The following is a 20,093-nucleotide window of genomic DNA, read 5'->3' on the forward strand; positions in this document are numbered from 1 at the left end:
ATGATGCCATTGACTCAGTTCCTATGGAATTCCTGCAATATCTCTTACGGCTGCATGTATGCATTCTGGCTTGTGTGACAGCAGATACTTGAAGGCAGATTTACAGCAGAATGTGTCATAGCTGGTGAAATATTTTCCCAGAAGTAAATAACATTGCAGCAAACTGAGAATTTATGGTGCAGCAGTACTAGGAGGGAGAAGACCCTCTGGGCCAATCACACTGAACAGGCACTAATCTGCCTTACATTATGGAAGGGCCCCTTGGGGATTTCTCAGAGCTTCTGATAATTGTTTTACCCCTTCAGAGTACACTTGAGCACAAACGAAAGCTTGCAGGCTGTAACACTTTCATCAAGAAGCTGTCACAGGAGCCATAGTACATTTTCCTATTAAGCACTGAGTTTTTTCCCCGAAAAATAATTCTTCTATGATAATAATAAAGGCACTTATTTAATAGGATAGCGAAATCTTGAAGAGCATTTCCTCCCTGAGTTGTCCCCTGCTATTAGGTGTTAAGTTCAACCCAGCAGTTTATCTATTTATGGGAATATTGGGTGAAGATACAGATGCCACTAAAGCAAACCTCCATCTCAAGAATAAAAATTCACATTGACTGGGGAACGAACATAGCTCCCTCCATTTCATCTTTTTAGTTGCAGATTCACTAATTCTCAGACTCCTCTTCTGTCATCCAAGATGGTTGCACCTCTTCTTAAGACTGCTTGATTCATACTGTACATCGGTAGTCCAAGACACTTCCTACTTTTCCAGTCCTGCTCTTGGATTGGCCAGCACTGTTTACGTGAGCAGTGGCGGACAATCCTAAGGCAGCAGGAAGTGTTTTGGGTTACCCAATGCACACTTAGCATCAAGTAGTCTGAGAAGAGGGTGCAGCCATCTTTTCTTCAACCAAAGGGTCACTTTAACGCTCCTCATACGGGTTGTCAATCAGTTTTCACAGAATCCTGAAATCTGCACATTCACTCATCCATTCGTGGGTTAAAATCTATATGTTCTCCCTGTTCGTGTGCAGGTTTCCTCCAGGTACTCTGGTTAACACCAAAAACATATGGTAAGGTTCATTTGTAATTTATGTTTTGAACCTCGATGGTGACTGTGAGTGAGGACAACCTCTGGAGAATGGTGGTGTTATGTAAATAAATAAATAAATAAATAAATAGGTATTTCAACTGGGATTCTCATTCTAGAGACCAGACTGGAATGTGCCGAAGCAGCACTGTAGCTCATGGATTAGACTGTTGCCTTATGGTGATAGGGTCCTGAATTCAAACTAGACCAGCACAACATTTCGAAAGGAACATACGCACTTAACTTTCTTATTGGTTAACTTGTCCCAAGTGTGTGTGTGTTTGTGTTAGGGTGCTGCCACATGTCATGGCTGTGCTGCATTTTGGATGTGGCAAAAAAACAGCATAATAAAAACGTATACGGTTTTTGCAACAACATATCTACATTTATGTTGCATTTTCTTCCATAAAAAGAAAGACACAAAGCAGAGTATCAATTAGTAATAGTGTTTATCTGTAATGCCCCATTTTTCTGCACTCCATTGTGGTCATGTGACATTTTTCTGCTGCTGTGTTGGTTCCCTATCCTGATGACATCACAACTACATCTAAGGCATGGCAAGGGGTGTAAGGCTCTGCCCTACAGACACAACATTATTAGTGACCTTGCCTCTGAGGGCAGTGTTAAGCTCATTCTCCTGGACCCTGCCCTGTAGATGTAAAGTCAGCAATGCTGCTGTGTGTTAGGGCGGGGATTTTTTTTTTCAGCAGAGTTTGAAGCAGGATTGGATCTCTGATGTTCAAGCTGGGAGGTGAAGGAGAGGCAGAGACCTGATGCTACAGACACTCCACGTAAGACTTGAGCTGCAATGTAAGCACGGGGTGCATGTCAGAAATAGCAATTACGTTGGAGGAGTTGAAAGGAACACAGAACGTCATCATCTGATTTATATAATGAATGCTGCTTTATTTTTATTTTTTGTGTGCAACTGGAAAACCCATTTAATGTAAATAAAGTTTTGTTTGATTTGCTTTTTTCTCTGCTGGAAGAAAATGCATTATAAATGCAGATATGATGTTGCAAAAACTGCACCCTTTTTTTTTTTTTTGACATATCAAAATTAAAGCACATCTGTGGCTGCACCACAAGAAAGATTGGGAAATTAGAATGGGACTGATGTGAATTCTATCCATCTCTGTAGACTGCTGTGAAATAGGTTTGCGCTATATGAGCACTAAGAAAATAAACTCTCAATCACACAATAATAAGATGCATAGCAGCCATTGTCTGCAAGATAATCATTAAGTAAATGCCAACACATCAATTCTTATAAAACCTGGAAGAAGTGACCGCTCAACTCACAGGTCTTGCTAAAGTTTTTACCTAGGAGTATTAACTGTTATACATTCAGACCATAAGTACCTGACTCCTTAGTTGCGCAATCTCTCGTTTGCTAGGAGCATTGTTCTTCAAGTGGTCCAGCATGATCTGAGCATCGACAAGCAGAGCTTTTGTTCTCTTCAGGTCCTTTCGCAGGCGTTTCTCAGTTTCAAAGTCACGGTGACTGACCTAGAGCCAGTACAAACAGTATGAATTATGATGTTGAAGCCAGGTGCTGGCCTAGTGAAAACTGCTTTGAGCAGTAAGGCTGAGAACATGCACGACTGCCTGTACTGACCTTTTATATTTTTAAACATACCTGTTCGCTAACAGAATTTAATCGGCTTTCCAGGTCTCTCTTCTCTCTCAGGACCTTCTGTTTGTCCTCATATTCCTCTTCTAATTGAACTTCCATCTGCTTCAGCTATTCAGAAGGAAAGAGGACTGATGTTAAAAGAACAATGTCTTCCAATATAGGACACTATAATCACAACACGTTCAAGTCTGTGCAAAGTGAGAACAGGATTTTATTTATTTTTTTACTTTTGTTTTAGGAATGTGTGGCATACCTTCATGTCCACCTCAATCCATATAATGTAAGGAAAGTAAAATCTGATAATTAATAAAAATAAAATTAAGCTGAGCTGCCATACCAAAGACCGCCTATGGGAAAATGTGGTGATGTTTGCGAAAGAAAGCAGAAAAGCAGCCATGTTTAGTAATATTATGCAAACCCTTTAAAGGGGTTATTCGACACTAACAAATGCTCCCCCATATGCCGGGCCCCTCACACTGATTTATTATACATAGCTGGTCTCCGCTGGTTCTCCCCATGCGCGGATGAAAACATCCGGTGTCAGGGGGGGTGGAGCAGCCAATGTAAGGCGGTGACGAGCCTCCCTAGCGTCACCCGCGATGCTAGGGAGGCTCGTCCCAGTCACCGCAACAGGAGCCAGGTAAGTAGAATCATTGTGTGGGGCCCGGCAAATGGGGGAGCTTTTGTTAATGTCGGATAACCCCTTTAAGGCTAGGGCTACACAGCTACTACATCACAACATAATGAAGGCGAATGAGGTCATGATAAGAGATGTCACTGTAACTTGCTGGTTGCAAGATCACTCTCATTATGTTGCGATGTAGCATTGCGATAATACAAATACGATCTTTGGCTGTGTGACTAAACTCACTGTGTAGCCCTACCCATGCGACTCATGCAGTCCACCGATTGCCTTTTTTTCATTTGCTGGCTTATACACCTATGTGACCACTGCCTTACAAGCTAGCATCACCGCTGAGGTCAGTGAGGTCACCATAATGTACCTAACATCGCCTACAAAAACTGGCTGGGATGACCAGAGTGGTGGGCGATTTATCAGGGAAGAATTAGTTTATTTTCTATTTTAAACCATTTCCTCCTTTAGCCTAACTTTTACAATTCTAGAAACCACTTTAAGGACACAACTGAGAATAGTTATAAAGGATTGTCCCATCTGGACAACGCTTTCCTAAATAAAGACTACCCATGTGTCCACACTCCACCCTTTTATATGTAATGTAATGCATAGTCGCATCAACCAAAGTGAGAATTGTTTTCTGCTGCAGTTTCTGTTGTGGCTCACAGAAGGAGTTACTGAGGACCATGACGTCCGTATGCCCCAATTCGAAGAGGGAACCCGCTTAATGTTCCTACTCAAATCCATTTTATTAAAGCTACCCTCCAAGTCAGTTGTAATTCATAGACCAACAGTGCTACCTTTTTCTGACACGACTGCCGAATCTCCTCCACTTCTTCATCTTTGTTCTCAAGTTCCTTGGAGTGTGACTGCCTGAGCCGTTCCATCTCCATCTCCAAGCGTAATTTAGACTAAAAGGAAAAAAATATAAAAAAAAAGAAAAAATATATTTACAAAAAAAATTAACACAACTGAAAACTATTACTCTGCTTGCATCTAAGCAATTTATAATATTCATTGAATATTCTTGCACAAAATGTCTTTCATTTACTTATTCTTTGGTATGACATACAGGGGCTGTCCAGGACTTAAATAATGATGCTCAGGATAAGTCATCGATATTTGATTGGTGGTAATCGGATTCTCGGCACCTCCACTAATCAGCTATTTGAAGTGGTTGCTGTGCTTGGGTGTGTGCTGTGGCCCCTTATCTTTCACATGGCCATTGAGCAGTTCGGCCCCATTTAAGTGAATGGAATTGAGCTGGAATACCAAGCACAACCACTATACACAGTCTACCAAGCACAGCGCCATACACTGTAAAGGCCACAGCGCTCACCTTCAAACAGCCGATGGTTGGGGGGTGCCTCCCATTTTCATACTGATGACCTACCCTGAGGGAAGGTCAACAATATTTATTTCCTGGATAACGCCCATAAATTGTGGAAGAGAGGTCTTGCATTGTTTTTCATGCGTATTGCAAATGAAAATTTGGTTTTGGTGGAGATTTCAATACTCACTCCTCAAACCTTTAAAGGGAAGCGGTCAGTAAATTCATGCTGCATGAACCACAGGCAGCATGAAATCCATACAGGCTCCCTGGTTGCAATCAGCTATGATTCAGAGAAAACTCGTCATCAATAACATGCCTCCTCTGGCAGTCCGTGTGCCAGAATGAAAAACGGAAACTCTGAGCTGCCGTAAAGTTCAGTCATACGGTCTCGCCCACATTTCATAAACCAGGAGAGGGTAGTGTAAAATGCCAGTTGCGACTATAAAAAAAAAAATTGCCATGGCATAGAAAACCGGGGTTTGGTGACTTTAAGCCAAAAAAAGGTGTAGGGGGAATGATGAATTGCCCCCATACTTTAAAACAAAGGCAAGAATCAGGAGAAAGGTCATGGGGACAACTTCCCTCTGGCTTTTCCCCATCTGGTTCAGCTTGAAGAGATCTGTCAATGAAGCTGAGCTGGGTGGGGAAAAGATGGCAGGGATGTGTCCCCAGGACTCTACTACATTTTCTCTGAAACACAGCATTTAAGCCGATTGTAACCGGGGAGCTTGTCGAGGTTTCCTAATTCCTGCTGACTCTGGTTTGGGTAGCACAAATCTCCTGACAGTTTCCCTTTAATGAGGATGAGAATAGAAACAGAAATTGGCCTTTTATTGCAGAAAATCCTCCTGCTTGTCCACATGCTCTGTCTAATAATGCAGCTTAGCCCCAATCAAGTGAAAAAGTTGCAAAAGCAGATTCAGTGCACGGTCAAGAGTGATGTGGCTTCTGGGGGTCACAGGAGCTATAAACCACTGCTGAGCCTAAATTTGGGAGAGCTGAATTCTCAATTCCATGCAGAGTATCCCTTTAACTTCTGTAATTCTAACACTGATTCAGCATTAGTCTAGCATCTTGTAAAGGTGATGTCACTATACAACACAGTGACAAACAGGAACCTAGAGTTCATTGTGTCTTTGTCTGTAGTGATTGCTGTCAATGCACAAACTTTGCAGAAAATCCTTAGTTGTTCACATGAGAGAGATTTTGGAAGTCAATCCTCTGCAAGCAAGGAAAGAGCCATCAATACAGAGAAGAGCCTGATCTGTAAAATACACCCTGGTGACTGCTTAAGTGGAAAGACTGCCCCGGAGAGGTGCATGTAAAATGCCTGCTCACAGCTCTCGGGCCACATTTTCTGCAAAATAGAAGATATAAGCAACAAAGAGACAGCTCCAAGTGCTGAACATATAGGAACAGAGGCCAGACAGGTTTTCTGATGACCATTCATCTCTCTGGCCCAGTCGCTGACTCTGCAATTGCTCCCTGATGTGAGGACAGCTAATGGCACTTCTTTAGGTTTTACAGCTACCAACAGGAAGATATATAGGTAACGGCCTGAGAACAGCCCAGGGAGGAGACAGAGCAGCGGATGAACAAGGACATGAATTCTTACCGACTATAGTTCTTTTTATTATTATTATTATTCTCACGGTGACTGGTTGAATGGCCAGGAGTCAGAGCTCCTTACTGTAATTCTTTAACCTAGAGATATGCATTAGCAATTGCAGCTATATTTTTAACATAAGACCCAAATCTTCAACCTACGTGTGTTAGAAGGGTATTTTTTTTCAATTATTCTTATATGTTCTTTGCTTTTAATTATCATTTTGATTACTACCTTTAATTATTACTTGTTTACTGTGCGAGATAGTTAGATAGGTAGCATAGTCTTATTGTTTTGGTCAGACGACCACCAGGCCACATTGCAGAGCGGTTAACTCACAGGACAAGTGCACTGCACACTGGAAGCATCTCAGGGAGGCCAGAAGGTATACAGTTTTGTGCCTTTAACAAAGAACTGCAAGCTCCAATGGAACATCTGTGAGAAAGGATGCCTGTTACTACACCTCTCGTATCACCTTGAGCATCAGCCATGTTGATAGCATGACCCATGGGCGGACTGGCCATAGACCGTACAGTATTATTTTGCGGCGGGCCGATGCCCAGGGCGCCGCCCAAGCCCTCCTCTTGGCCGCAAGGTACATAAACATCTGATGCTCTCAACATAACGTAGACATTATTTTGTGCTGCACTGTGGTATCTGGTTCTGCTGGGACTGCCCAATTCGGTTGCCCCACTTTCTGTCAATTTGGACCCGCCTACCACATGGGGCCACTTTTAGGTCTTTTTCCACCCTGGCATGACCATATGGTTTGTTACAGAGGTCAGAGTGATAGTTTTTACTATGTATGTGATTTGTCTATATCTATATGAATATTAGTAGCATTGTATAACTGTGTTCAGATGATCTTATTCCTGAATCCCAGAATTCACGGTATGACTGATGGTTAACAGGGTCTTAAATAAAAATACAGTGTCAGAAGAGAGAGGAGCTGTACTGCCAAACAGTGCCTGGACTATTGCCCCTATGTTAATATTCAGATTGTTCTAAAAATTCATTTAGCTAAAATATTTCCTAAAAATCTCCAAAGATCAATGTTTAAAGGAATATTATACCTAGAAATAATTGGTAACATTAAACAGGAGAGGCCCATGCCTCCATTGTTTGTTAGTCACAGTCAGGGGGAAGAGGGGTACATGGGTAAGGTCCTGCGATACATACAGAAGCTTTTTTTTTATATGTTTGTCAGTATTAATAGAATAGTGAGAAGGAGAGGGTAATCATTGATCAGCTCCTTAGACACATAGAGAAGACTTCTTTACATATTCATGAGCATTAATCTAATTTCCTTCTGGGATTCGCGTTCCCACCTATCCCTTGGTTGAACTTCATGGACTTATGTCTTTTTTCAACCATATTAACTATGTAACTATGTCATTAATGGGGTTGTTCAACCTCCAAACTAAAGTTAAGGCCCAGAATGTGTTTAAAATAAAGAAACCAATTCAACATGTTCCCTGACACTCCATGGTAACATTTAGAGTCCCAGCCTCTGTGGACCAGAAGTGTGATGCCCCATCCATGGTCAAGTACACTGCTGCAGCCATTCAATGGGCTCAGTGGTGACATATCCCTGAGCAGCACATGACCACTGAGCCTCTGTGGTCACTTGCCTCTCTGAGAAAAATTCACTGAGGCCAATGAATGGCTGCAGTGCTGCATGTCACCAGGTCAAGGCCCTCAGCGCTTGGAATGGCGTGTCGGGGAACAGATGAGTTTGTTTCTTTATTTAAAACGCTGGGCATTTAAGAAGTTGTTCACATTTAGTGGCTTTTCGTCAGATCTGCGAGCGTGGCCAGGTCCCGGTGGTAATAATAATTACATTAACCCCGCTGCAGGATTCTGGCTCCATCACTGCCAGCTCTGCAAGTCCTGGGTCCCCCATGTCAATATCTGGTTTGATGCCAGGTCATGTGACCACTGCAGCCAATAAATGACCACAGCGGTGACGTGTCACCCATGAGTCATAAGATGTAGAAGGTCACACTCAAGGGCCAGTGGGGGAGCTGCTACAAGACGGTTACTAGTTCTACCACTTCTATAAGAAAACAGTACAGCACTCTCCAATTGATATCCCAAGTGGAAAAAAATAGTTTTTTTTAGTGCAAAGTCAAATGAGGTCTTCACATGAATATGCAGTAAATCAACTAACAAGGATACATACATGTACGTGGCTTGTACACGTTGGGACATCTCGGTCCTTCAGCATCTCAATCTCAATGGAGCGCAGGGAAACACTCCCTTCACAGATATCCTCCTGGCTATTGAGATTAAGGTCCCGGAGTACAGAAACGTCCCTGCGCGTACAAGGCGCAAACACTTATGTATCCTTGTTATTTGATTTACTACATATTCATGTGAAGACCTTGTTTGAGTTTGCACTAAATAAAGCGGTTTTTCACTTGGCATAATAATTGGAGAGTGCTGTACCATTTTATTCATCCATGAATCATGTCACCGGGTCACGTGACATATGGGCGACACATCACCGCAGAGGCCGTTCATTGTAATCCAGCGGCGGTGATGAGTATGGTTACAACTGAATGTCCGGTGATGCTGTGGGGTCTGTAGTAAAGGTGACTAACCCTTTTAATTAATGTAGCTTGTGGGTTGGACAACCCCTTTAAAACATAGATAAAAACTTTTCTTAAACACTGAAAACTACACTTCAACTTTGCTTGCTTTTCTATTGCTTGGGTTGAGCTGACATTGCATTGCTTAGAATTCTGCACTGTGTCTGATCTATTAAAATCCTTTCCAATGTCTCTATTTAAACCCTTATTTCAATCCCTCATCTTTCATGTTAAGCTGAGACTGTTCACGCCTTGAAGCACACAATAGTCCAAGAGTCTTAACTAAAAATTACTGTCATGAAAAGTAAAACTTGTGTTGATATCCCGAGAATCAAGAGTTATGTTGTACATCCCTCTGAATCATAGTTAGTCACACTCTGATACTTTTTCTAAAGTAGATTTTTCAAAACACAAAAGCATAAGCTTATACCTCAATGCAAAAGATCCGCACAACAACAAAAAAAGAGTGAAAAAACAATGGCTGCATTATGAAGGCAGAAAACAATGGCAGCATTATCAAGGCAGGCGTAGTGTATGCGCTAACATCTTGATCTTTTGATTGGTGTTTTTTTAAACTCTCTTTTGCTTAGCAATCCAAGAATACAAGTATTATAAATGGTACCTTTATTCTGCTGAGGATACAGGGAGGTAATCAGAATTCGTCACCCATGTTCAAGTCTAAACCCTTTTATTTGGCAACTACAGTACCATGAAGAGAAGCCCCACTTCTATTGCTTTCTGGTCTACAATGTTCCTAATAAGGCCTCTTTCACACGACCGTCTGTCCCCCGTGGCCGTATTGCAGCCCGCATACGGCGGGTCCGCAATATACGGGACACCGGCCGTGTGCATTCCGCATCACGGATGCGGACCCACTCACTTGAATGGGTCCGCAAATCCAGAGATGCGGTGCGGAACGGAACCACAGAATGGAAGCACTACGGAGTGCTTTCGTGGGGTTCCGTTCAATGCTTCCGTTCCGCAAAAAGATAGAACTTGTCATATCTTTTTGCGGAATGGACGGAACGCAGACCCCATTCAAGTGAATAGGTCAGCAATCCGCACACAGCACGGGCACGCCCATCACACGTTCATGTGAAAGAGGCCTATGGGATATTAACCAGACTATTCACATTCATAGAGAAAACTGATAGTAATGCAATCGACTAATATATGAAATGAAGTGTAACTGCCATTTTTTGTTAAATGCCAATTGATTATAAACATTTCTTCAATATACTTTATTTATCGATTTAGCATTTTTAATAAAAAAATAAAAACAGGCCATGCAAGTATTTATATGTGAAGCAAAGACAAGTCACAAATGCTTGCTAATTCTAGGATTATGTCAGAAAATCATTTTTCAGAACAGATCTGTGAGTTGCATATGTTAAAGGGGTTGTCCCACGAAAAATATTCTACAGTTTTCTAACCAGCATCTAGATCTGAATTCTTTTGTAATTCCATGTAATTAAAAATTTAGCATAGCCACTGAGTTATTCAATAAAATGTTTCTGTATGGCCGTTTGTAATTTTTCTTATTTCTTTGTCCTGCTCACTGAGATGGCCGCACATGCTCAGTTTTATCCTCCAACTTCCTCCTGAGCTGTGATAGGGAGAGTATGGACACACCCCCTGAGCTGTGATAGGCAGAGCATGGACACGCCCCCTTAGCTGCAGCAGAAAAGTCACGCCCCTTGAGCTGACAGCTTGATATAAATCTAGCAGAGCAATGAATGGTGAGCTCTCTGGATCCATGTGAGGTACAGGGCTGGTTCTAGCTTAGTTAGAAAGAGATTGTCATGTACTAATACGATTATGATTTTTTACATTAGTCATGGGATAACCCCCTTAATACATTTATTCTTATTACCACAGTCCATAGTACTCTGCCACATACTAACAGGGTGAAGTGACACTTCAATATCTGTGTCACCTCAACTAATATAATAGGAAATTGTATTATGAGCAATATCTCCAATTCACATGTTATCCATACTGAAACCTGTGCAAATGGAAGAGCTCTAGTTTTATGGCAGCCAATATACTGCGAACAAAGAAAAAAGATTGGAGTCTGCCCCAACAAGCTGATCATGCTACAGAGAAATTTCTATCTTCTCTTTTCTCTATTTGCAGACTGTAGGAATTCCTGAAGAGAGCAATTTAGGCCATAGGTGTACATTAAAAATTATTACTCAAGACAGGTCATCAATATCAGATTAGCAGGGGTCCCACAGACAGCACCCCCGCCCATCAGTTGGTTGAAGAGGCCGCAGTGCTCCAGTGAGGACTGCAGACTCCTTGCAGCTTACCAAGCACAGCCCTGTCCATTCCCTTGAATTGAAGTCCTTATAGTTGAATGGGGGCAGGAACCAGGAGAAACAACTTTTTCAGCATGGTCTAAATTAATTGAAAAAGGCATACTACTCCCCGATTCCACTGCATGATCTGCAGCCAGTGATTGGCTGCAGAGGTACCAAGTCCCTTTGTCAAGATATCATCTTGCAGCAGGAAGTAGACAACTTCCCTGCTGACCCTGAAGTTAACTTCTGTTAGTGAGCCGCCCGTCTTCACTGTTCAGCACAGTACTGAATAGCAAAGTGTTCCTCACTCACTGCACTGTCCTCACTGCTTCCCTCATGCTGGCCATAAATATTTTATATATGTTTGGAATATACTGCCCTGTCTTAGGTTACTTTCACACTCGCGTTTTGGCTTTTCCGTTTGTGAGATCCGTTCAAGGCTCTCAAGTGGTCCAAAACGGATCAGTTTGCATTCTAAAGCATTCTGAATGGAAAAGGATCCGCTCAGAATGCATCAGTTTGCACTGGGAAGCGCGCCAGCCATACAGATTGTATGGAGATAGTTGGGGAGCGCGCCAGGCATACAGATTGTACGGAGACTACTGTACGGAAATACTGAACGCATTTATGGCCAGCTTTAGGGAATATATGAGGCAGGCAGTGAGGGCAGGGCAGCGCAGTGAGGGAGGAACGTCTTTGCTATTCAGTAATGTGCTGAATGGTGAAGAGTGGCCGCTCACTGCCAAAAGTTAACTTCAGTTTTTTTTTTTTACTAAAAATGCAAAATCAATAAAGAATATTGAAATGTTTATTATTAATTGCCCTACACATTTATCAAAAAGAAAATGGCAGTTACACTTTAACCAAGAACCCCATGGATATTAGGAGAAAGGCTGCCGTATCCTGCACTACTGTTTGTAGTGTATATATCATACAATCTCTGCTAATCATATTGCACTCTACCCCTATGCACATCATTCATAGCGATGATGAAGTTTCAAAAATATTGAATGCACAATGTATAAAGGATGACTATTCATGAGCCTGAATTCACACACACAAGTGGCATTCGCATGTACAGAACCAGTCCAACCCCATTCAATCAATAGATATCAGAGATTGTTATGCTTATCATTTGTGTGCCAAGAAACGGATAAAGCGGATCTCCAATATTTTTTAAAATTAGACAGGGAGTATTGTAAAATAGAAAAAAATAAAATAAATTACCATTTAAATGTCCATGCTGCTGCCCAGTTCACCGCTGCTCCAACCTCCATTGGGCCTGCAGTGGGCACGTGCCATCCATCGATCACGTGATGCTGAAGCCAATTATTGCCATTAGTGGTGATGTGCCATTCATGCAAACTCTACTATTGAGGTTGGTGATTGGCTGCGGCAGTCACGTGAACTAAGAACAAGATCTCATTACCACACCTCTGGCGGGGATCAGAGAGCAAAGTCTTGGAGTAGTTGTGCGAGAGCACTGGGACATTTAAGAAGTGAGCGAGCTTTTTTTCTTTTTTTAAATATTGGATAATCCTTTTAAATGTCTTCTCATATCTATTAAATTACATCTTTGGACGTACCTGCTCCAGCATCTGAATGCTTCCTGCTTGCTCATCAAGTTCTTCTTCTTGGTCTTTGACTTTCGCTTCCAAATCTCGGAGCTGTTTCTTAACTTTTGCAAGAGAAGCCTCATCCTTGGACTCCTGAGAGGAGATATCCTGAAGTTCTACCTCCAGCTGATCAACCTTATGTGTGAGGACTAAAATCTCAGAGTCTTTCTCCTGATAAAGAAAAACAAAATCACAGAGAGCATTTAAATATTTGATTTGTGTAGGGTTATAAACCAAGTAGCTTTCAAACGTATTGAATGATGACCGGAGACACGTGAAAGCATAGCACATTGCAAAACTAATGCAGTTAATATTGGAAAAAATTGGTTATTTTCTGACCAAACATCTGAGCAGGTATAAAAGAAAAATGGCAAAATTACAGTACAGCACTGCCTTATTGATTTTAAAGAAGTTTGAGCTGATGGAAGAGAGAATAAAATGCTGTCCCGCAGCATAAGTATGCCAGGCAGTGCAAGTATTTATACGTGAAACAGAGACAAATGCTTGCTAATTCCAGGATTATGTCAGGAAATCATTTTGCAGAACAGATCTGTGAGTTGCATATGTTAATACATTTACGCTCATAAACATCACAGTCATATTCTTCTTACCACAGTCCATAATACACTGCCAGTCTGCCACATACTAACAGGGTGCAGTAAAGTGACACTTCAATATCTGTGTCACCTCAACTAATATAATAGGGAATTGTATTATGTGCAATATCTCTAAATTACATGCAAACTGAAACCTGTGCAAATGGGAGAGCTCAGCAGAACACAGGTACTTAATGGCAGCCGACATACTGCGAACAAAAAAAATAGGGGGCTTATGGTCCAGGGTAGCGGAATCCATAATTTAATTCTTAGATAACCTGAACCTTGTATGCCGAAATTAAAACACAAGTTCGCTCAACACTACCTTTTTTTATTTTTATTATTATTAATGGAGGCAGAAGCCAGGAGGAACAACTTTTGCAGCATGGTCCCATGCCATGACCGCAGCCAGTAATTGGTCCCATCTCCCTGTGTCAGGATATAATCTTGCAGCAGGAAGTAGAGAACAGTGGGATCTAGGCAGTGTCAGCATGGGCGTGGCAGGGATCAGTGAAGTGAGTAGGCCTTTTTTTAATTTTTTTTAATTTTTATTATTAGAATTATTATTATTTTTCCCCAGGAGAACCCCTTTAACCACAGACTAGTATTTACTCATTTGTATTTTGACTTAAAGGGGCTCTACAGTTTGTTTTAACTGATGATCTAACTATAGATCATCAGCATCTGATCGGCGGGGGTCCGAGGATAGATCATCAGTTAAAACAAACTGCAGAACCCCTTTAAAGAAGGCCAGTCACCTCTGCTGACATGTCTGTTTTAGTAGCTACTTGCATTCTTCGTGTTATAACAATTCTGGAGCATCTATTCTTGTGACTCCATGAAGCGCCATTTCTTTATTATTCCTGCTAGAGGTTATGAATGAATTCCAAGCAGTTTGCAACAAAAGTCCAGAGGGGTGTAACCTGTTTGGGGTGAGGGGGGATCCCTGTACAGTCTGACACTGACCGAATTGTTTGGGTCGGGTCAGAATGGGCAGGCACACACCCCCAACTGGTAACATCTTCCAGGCAGGAGGTACGTTTTCCTGACTTACCTCCAGCTGCTGTCGTAAGCTGAACACCTCAGAAGTGAGAATGTCCTTTTCTCGGCTCAGCTTTTCTTTCAGTACCTTCTCCCTTTGCGCCTCATCTTGTGCCTGTGCCAGCTCAGTGTCAAACCTGAAAGAAAGATCATGGTTAAAAACATATTTCCACAGATTTGAACAGACATGTCTTTACAAAGAGACTTCTGCACAGGTCATTAAACACTAGGGAGAGTTTGCAGAGGACCTCCTTGAGACCAGGTGAAAATAAACTTAGCCCAAGAACATGGGTAATAAATATATAAGATTTTTAATTTTTTTGGCTGTGAAGTTCAGAACAATACATGAGAAATGGATTTAAAACTCCAAATCACAGTTTTTTCCCCACTATAAATACTGTATAACAAATATATTCCTAAAAGTCACTAGGCTGGGTGCCCAGCCCTTCTCTAATAGACATGATTAAAACCAACTTTTACTAATCAATCTTGAAAGTATATATCAGTCTCTGAAAAAGTGTGTTAAATCTGTAGCATATCCACGGGATAGGTTATAAATGTTCGATAGGTGCAGGTCTCACCTCTGGCACCTTCCACTATCTCAAGAACTGCAGAGCGTTATAGTGAAAGGAGAGCAGGCAACAAAAGAGCAGCTCTCTCCATTCACTGCTATGGGAATTCCAAAAGTAGCTCAGTAAGTGCTCAGGGCTATCCTAATGCGCTACATTCACTGCAGGGTGCAGTGGGGTCCTGTTCTTGAGATAGGAAAGGGTTCCAGAGGTAAAACTTGCACCTATCTTGTGGATAAGCCATAAATGTCCAGATGCAAATACCCCTTTAAAACAACTGTATGCCAAAATATCAGTGAGTAATGTTCAATTAAAGGGGTTTTCTAGGATATTTATACTGATGCCCTATCCTCTGCATAAGTCATCAGTATCTGATCGGTGGGGGTCCAACATCCGGGCCTCCGCTGATCAGCTGTTTTAGAAGGCACTGGCGCTAGCAGTAGTGCTGTTGCCCTCTCACAGCTTTGCCTAGGCCATGTGACATCACGTTTATTGTTCACATGGCCTGGGCGCAGCTCAGCCCCATTGAGGGTAATGGGGCTGAGCTGCGATTCCAAGCAAAGCCGCTGTACAATGTAGGGAGCTGTGAAAAGGCTGTGGTGCTACAGCGAGCCTTCTCAAACAGCTGATGGAGGGGTTCCCAGGTGTCAGACCCCCTCTTATCAGATGCTCATGACCTATCCAGAGGAAAACCCCTTTAATATCACTACCGCTGTAAATTATACAAGTACACCGATGCACTGGGGTCTGGAGTTTTGTGAATGTAAAGGTATGCTGCAGATTTTCAAACAGCAGCATGCCTATTATGTTGCAGATTTGTTGGAGTTCACCCTGAGCAGAACAAAACCAAGGCATCTGAAATACAAAAAAATGGGGATAATGGAAAAGGTTTTCTACATTGTTCTGTAAAAGTAAGAGACAAACACTATTGTGTACAGAGCCACAGGCACTTTTACTTAGCGCACAAACTTTTCGCTTTGCCAGTTTTTTTTTTCTTTTTGAGTCTGTCGATATGGAACTTAGTTTTAAAAACTAAAAGTTTCAAGCAAAAGAATTACCGTACTAATTATGTGGATAGCACAAATTACTAATTAGCGTAAAGGGTCATCAAGCCCAAAATGTTTAACGTGCACATACACTATTACCCACTAACACTCATAAAGACGGAGGTCACGAGCCTATAACTTTCTACCAGGGAGGCTGGCGTCCACAGCCTTTTATGATTGCGTTTACTGGAGCTTGTACACAATGACCACAACTACTGATGCTCTACAGTACAAATAGACCATGTAATTGCATAAGAAAACTTTTAAACAAAGTGTCTTAATGTCCAGTAACCTCTTCCTGTCTATGTTATTCTAGCATCGGTCATCCTTTTCCTTGCCTCTTTTTAACTCTTAAAGAACCACAGATCCCAATAAGCTGGGGTCTACAAAATTGAGTATGCTGCCTAATTCCTACAAGATAAAGTGCCCACTAGAGGTAAGAATACACATTAGTAACGTCACTGAAATGGCTTATATCCTCTAAATCAGGGGTGCACAACATTTTCTGTGTAGGGACCACATTGTCAAACTGAACGAACGTCAAGGGCCAAAAATAAAATTTAAAGGGGCATTAACAACTGAAATACTGTATTTATGGCATATTGAACATACAGTATATATCATTAATGTCTAGTTCTAGTTCCAGGATTCCCATCTAATAGGAGAATACATCAAAAATACATTTGAGCAGCCACAAGACAGACATGCAGATAGTTGGGGGCCGAATGGTATTAAGGGATGCATGTGGCCCCCGGGCTGCAGGTTGTGCACCCCTGCTCTAAATAAATCATTATAAAGTGAAGAAGTCATGAAAGATGCCAAAATTCGTTTGTCACGACAACTTAATTGATATTGTGATTCAATGCCTGGAAAAAAATAAGGAAGGTGCCAGTTCACAGCGCTAGGCTAAAATCTCTGAAGTCTGGCGGGAGCACGCTGATCGCATGCTCTGTACAGGAATGCAGATCGCCAGGCACATCTTACTGATGTGTATGGCAAAATGGACTGACACAAAAAAAAGTTATGGCTATAAATGTGAAAAGGGTCATAGTTTGTTTGTATGGGGCCCTAAAAATCCTGATGACAAATCAGATGTGTTGACTGGTAGAGGTCCAGGTGTTGAGATCCCCAAAGGTAACTAAAATGAAGGCAAAGAAGTGCTCATTTCTGCTCTGCTGTCCTCAGAAAGCAAAGCAAGCAAGCCTAGGGCGCCATTTAGCAGGGGGCGCCCGTTGCGGTTTAAAAAAAAACAAACTAAAAACGTTGGTTCGGGCCCCCTGAGCGGCTGAGGCTGAGCGCTTGCCGCTCTAAAAGAATCTCCGGCTGCCGGCTCAGTGCTGCGCAGCCTGCCTGCGCCTGCTGTCTCTGCTCTGTGCTGTTGTTAATGTAGCGTGGCTGAGCTCTGTTCGGTCCGCAGTACAGGAGCTTTTGTTTCCTGTACCCGGCCGGACTGACAGGAAGTGCTCACTTAGTGTCCACTTCCTGTCAGTCCGGCCGGGTGCAGGAAACAAATGGGAGGGAGGGGGGGAAAATGAGAGTGACAAGGGAGGGAGGGGGGGAAAATGAGAGTGACAAGGGAGGGAGGGGGGGAAAATGAGAGTGACAAGGGAGGGAGGGGGGGGAAATGAGAGTGACAAGGGAGGGAGGGGGGGGGAATGAGAGTGACAAGGGAGGGAGGGGGGGGGAAATGAGAGTGACAAGGGAGGGAGGGGGGGGGAAATGAGAGTGACAAGGGAGGGAGGGGGGGAAAATGAGAGTGACAAGGGAGGGGGGGAATGAGAGTGACAAGAGAGGGGGGGATGAGAGTGACGAGGGGGGGGGGGTCGGAAATGAGAGTGACAAGGGGGGGGAATGAGAGTGACAAGAGGGGGGGGGGAGGAAATGAGAGTGACAAGGGAGGGGGGGGAAGAAGAGAGTGACAAGGGAGTCCCCAGAGCCAGACCAAGAGCCAGACTGCAGCCAGAGAGCAGATCATCTTATTGTCCTGGTGGTAAGTAGACAATGCAATATGTTTATTATTTAATTGTTTAGTTATTAATACTACATTGGAAACAAATTTACCTCACATTTAGGGTCCATTCACACATCAGTGTGTGTTTTGCGGATCCACAAAACATGGACAGTGGCAATGTGCGTTCCGCATTTTGCGGACCGCACATTGCCGGCACTAAGAGAATATGCCTATTCTTGTCTGCTATTGCGGACAAGAATAGGACATGTTCTATTTTTTTCAGGATCGGAATTGCGGATCCGGGTCTGCAATTCCGGATCGGGGCCGCACGTCGTGCGGCCCCATAGAAATGAATGGGTCCGCAATTCCGTCCCGCAAAAAGAGACAGCTACAAGAAGCTTGATTAACCCTAAGGGAAACATAGCAGTTCTTTTAATTTAAAAGCTGAGAAAGGGGTGGAACATATGTGATGTCATGATAAGGGCAGATCATCTGATAAGAGGGGGGGGGGGGGGGGGCGGCAATTTTTATCTTGCCTAGGGCGGCAAAAATCCTTGCACCGGCCCTGAGAATGTGTCACAGTGCCGAGCTGAGTACTTCTGCCCTTTCTTTCTAAAATGATAGTTACACTTTAAATGTGCTGCAGGGCAAATGATCACTTGTTATCAACTTTGACAGACTACAGCCGATTGCTGGGGGCCCTCTGTGATCAGTAATCAACGGGGAACCTAACAAAAAATAAAAATAAAAAATTGTCCAAAACAGACAAACCCTGTAAAAGAAATATGTACAATTAAAAGCATTGATGATGTAAATAATGGATTATGCGGCACGGCATGAATTGTCATAAATGACACATCAAAGAGACTGCACAAGTCAAATGTTGTGCAATAATGAACCACACTTCATAGATAAATACATATTACTTAGCTGGTTAACAGAAACGGCTTTCAAAATCTCTGAATATGAGTAGCGAACCATGGAGAACTTATCACTGACCTTCGCTGCTTCTTCTCTAGTTCATGATTGCGTCCCTGGTGCCCTTCTAAGTGGAGCTTGGTGTCTTGTAGCTCAGCCGTCAGCCTCTGGCACTTCTTTTTCAGCTGCTGCAGCGTTCTCTGTGACTCGTCATTATCTGCCTGCAGATCTGTAAGCTAAACGTAGAAAAGTTTTATGCGCACAAGTGGACAGCTTGTAGAATGGCTAGAAATAACTTGACCCTGAGGTGAAGGCCCTGAGATGAACCTGGATAGGGCCCTGACTCTAACATAAACTAAATCCATACTGCAATCTACCCAGATGACAATCAGAGCTGTGAAACAGATATGTGTTTACAGCAGTTGTCAATTCCCTTCCTCCACTTGACATGATTTCAGTTATGGTTGCTGAAAGGCATTATTGTTCCAAATCTGAGGAAAGTCAAAAGCAGAAAAATGTTCATTGTGCTCCTGTCTAAACAACGTTCTATAATAGGCACTGAAGAAGACATTGATGTGCAGTGAAACCAAGACAATACTAGACATGCAGCACACATGTCCATAGACAAATGTGTTGTGTTCTCTACCATACAGTGGGGTAACTCTGCAGTAGAAAAAAAAATGGAAACCAGACTTACTCTGCGTTCCAGCTGCCTCTTGCTCTGCTGCTCCACTTCCAGCTTATCCTCAAACTCCTGCTGCATCCGCTTCTTTGTGAAGTCAATCTCACGTATAGATCGCTCATACTTCAGCCGCCATTCTCCTCCTGCAAGAAAAGGAGACAATGAAACATATTGAAGATAAGATACTGGGAAGAGCGTACAAGGTGGCTGACTCCTACCGAAACTAATATATAGCGCTGCATGCATGAGCAATGGCTGAGATATGATTCTGTCCTGTGAGGAAAGCCTTTTCCAAAGACAGATGTGGGAAAGGCGTCCATGTTTTTACAGACTGGATCAAGACAGACTTGTCTGCATCTCCATACGACTAAAGCGAAAAATGCAGAACGTCTACACTTACAGGCCCAATGAGATACATAAACAAAAGGATACATTTCCACATGGCAGGTACTATAGAAAAGGCCTTGCTTATGTCATCT

The 20,093-nt window shown here is 42.6% G+C and overlaps 1 protein-coding gene across 20 annotated transcripts in view; it reads right to left on the minus strand.

Moving 5' to 3' along the window:
* Positions 1 to 20,093, minus strand: part of MYO18A (myosin XVIIIA) — a 316,966-nt gene that overhangs the window by 57,204 nt on the left and 239,669 nt on the right. For all 20 annotated transcript variants that reach the window (XM_040423434.1, XM_040423435.1, XM_040423437.1 and 17 more), the window contains 7 exons: positions 19,630 to 19,757; positions 19,014 to 19,168; positions 14,462 to 14,585; positions 12,782 to 12,982; positions 4,163 to 4,273; positions 2,729 to 2,833; positions 2,452 to 2,598 (listed from right to left, as the gene is read on the minus strand). In XM_040423434.1, the coding sequence (XP_040279368.1) occupies positions 2,452 to 2,598; positions 2,729 to 2,833; positions 4,163 to 4,273; positions 12,782 to 12,982; positions 14,462 to 14,585; positions 19,014 to 19,168; positions 19,630 to 19,757 (971 nt within the window). The remainder of the gene's footprint in view (positions 1 to 2,451; positions 2,599 to 2,728; positions 2,834 to 4,162; positions 4,274 to 12,781; positions 12,983 to 14,461; positions 14,586 to 19,013; positions 19,169 to 19,629; positions 19,758 to 20,093) is intronic.

Source organism: Bufo bufo, chromosome 3 (assembly GCF_905171765.1).
Source record: "Bufo bufo chromosome 3, aBufBuf1.1, whole genome shotgun sequence".
NCBI classification, from domain to species: Eukaryota; Metazoa; Chordata; class Amphibia; order Anura; family Bufonidae; genus Bufo; species Bufo bufo.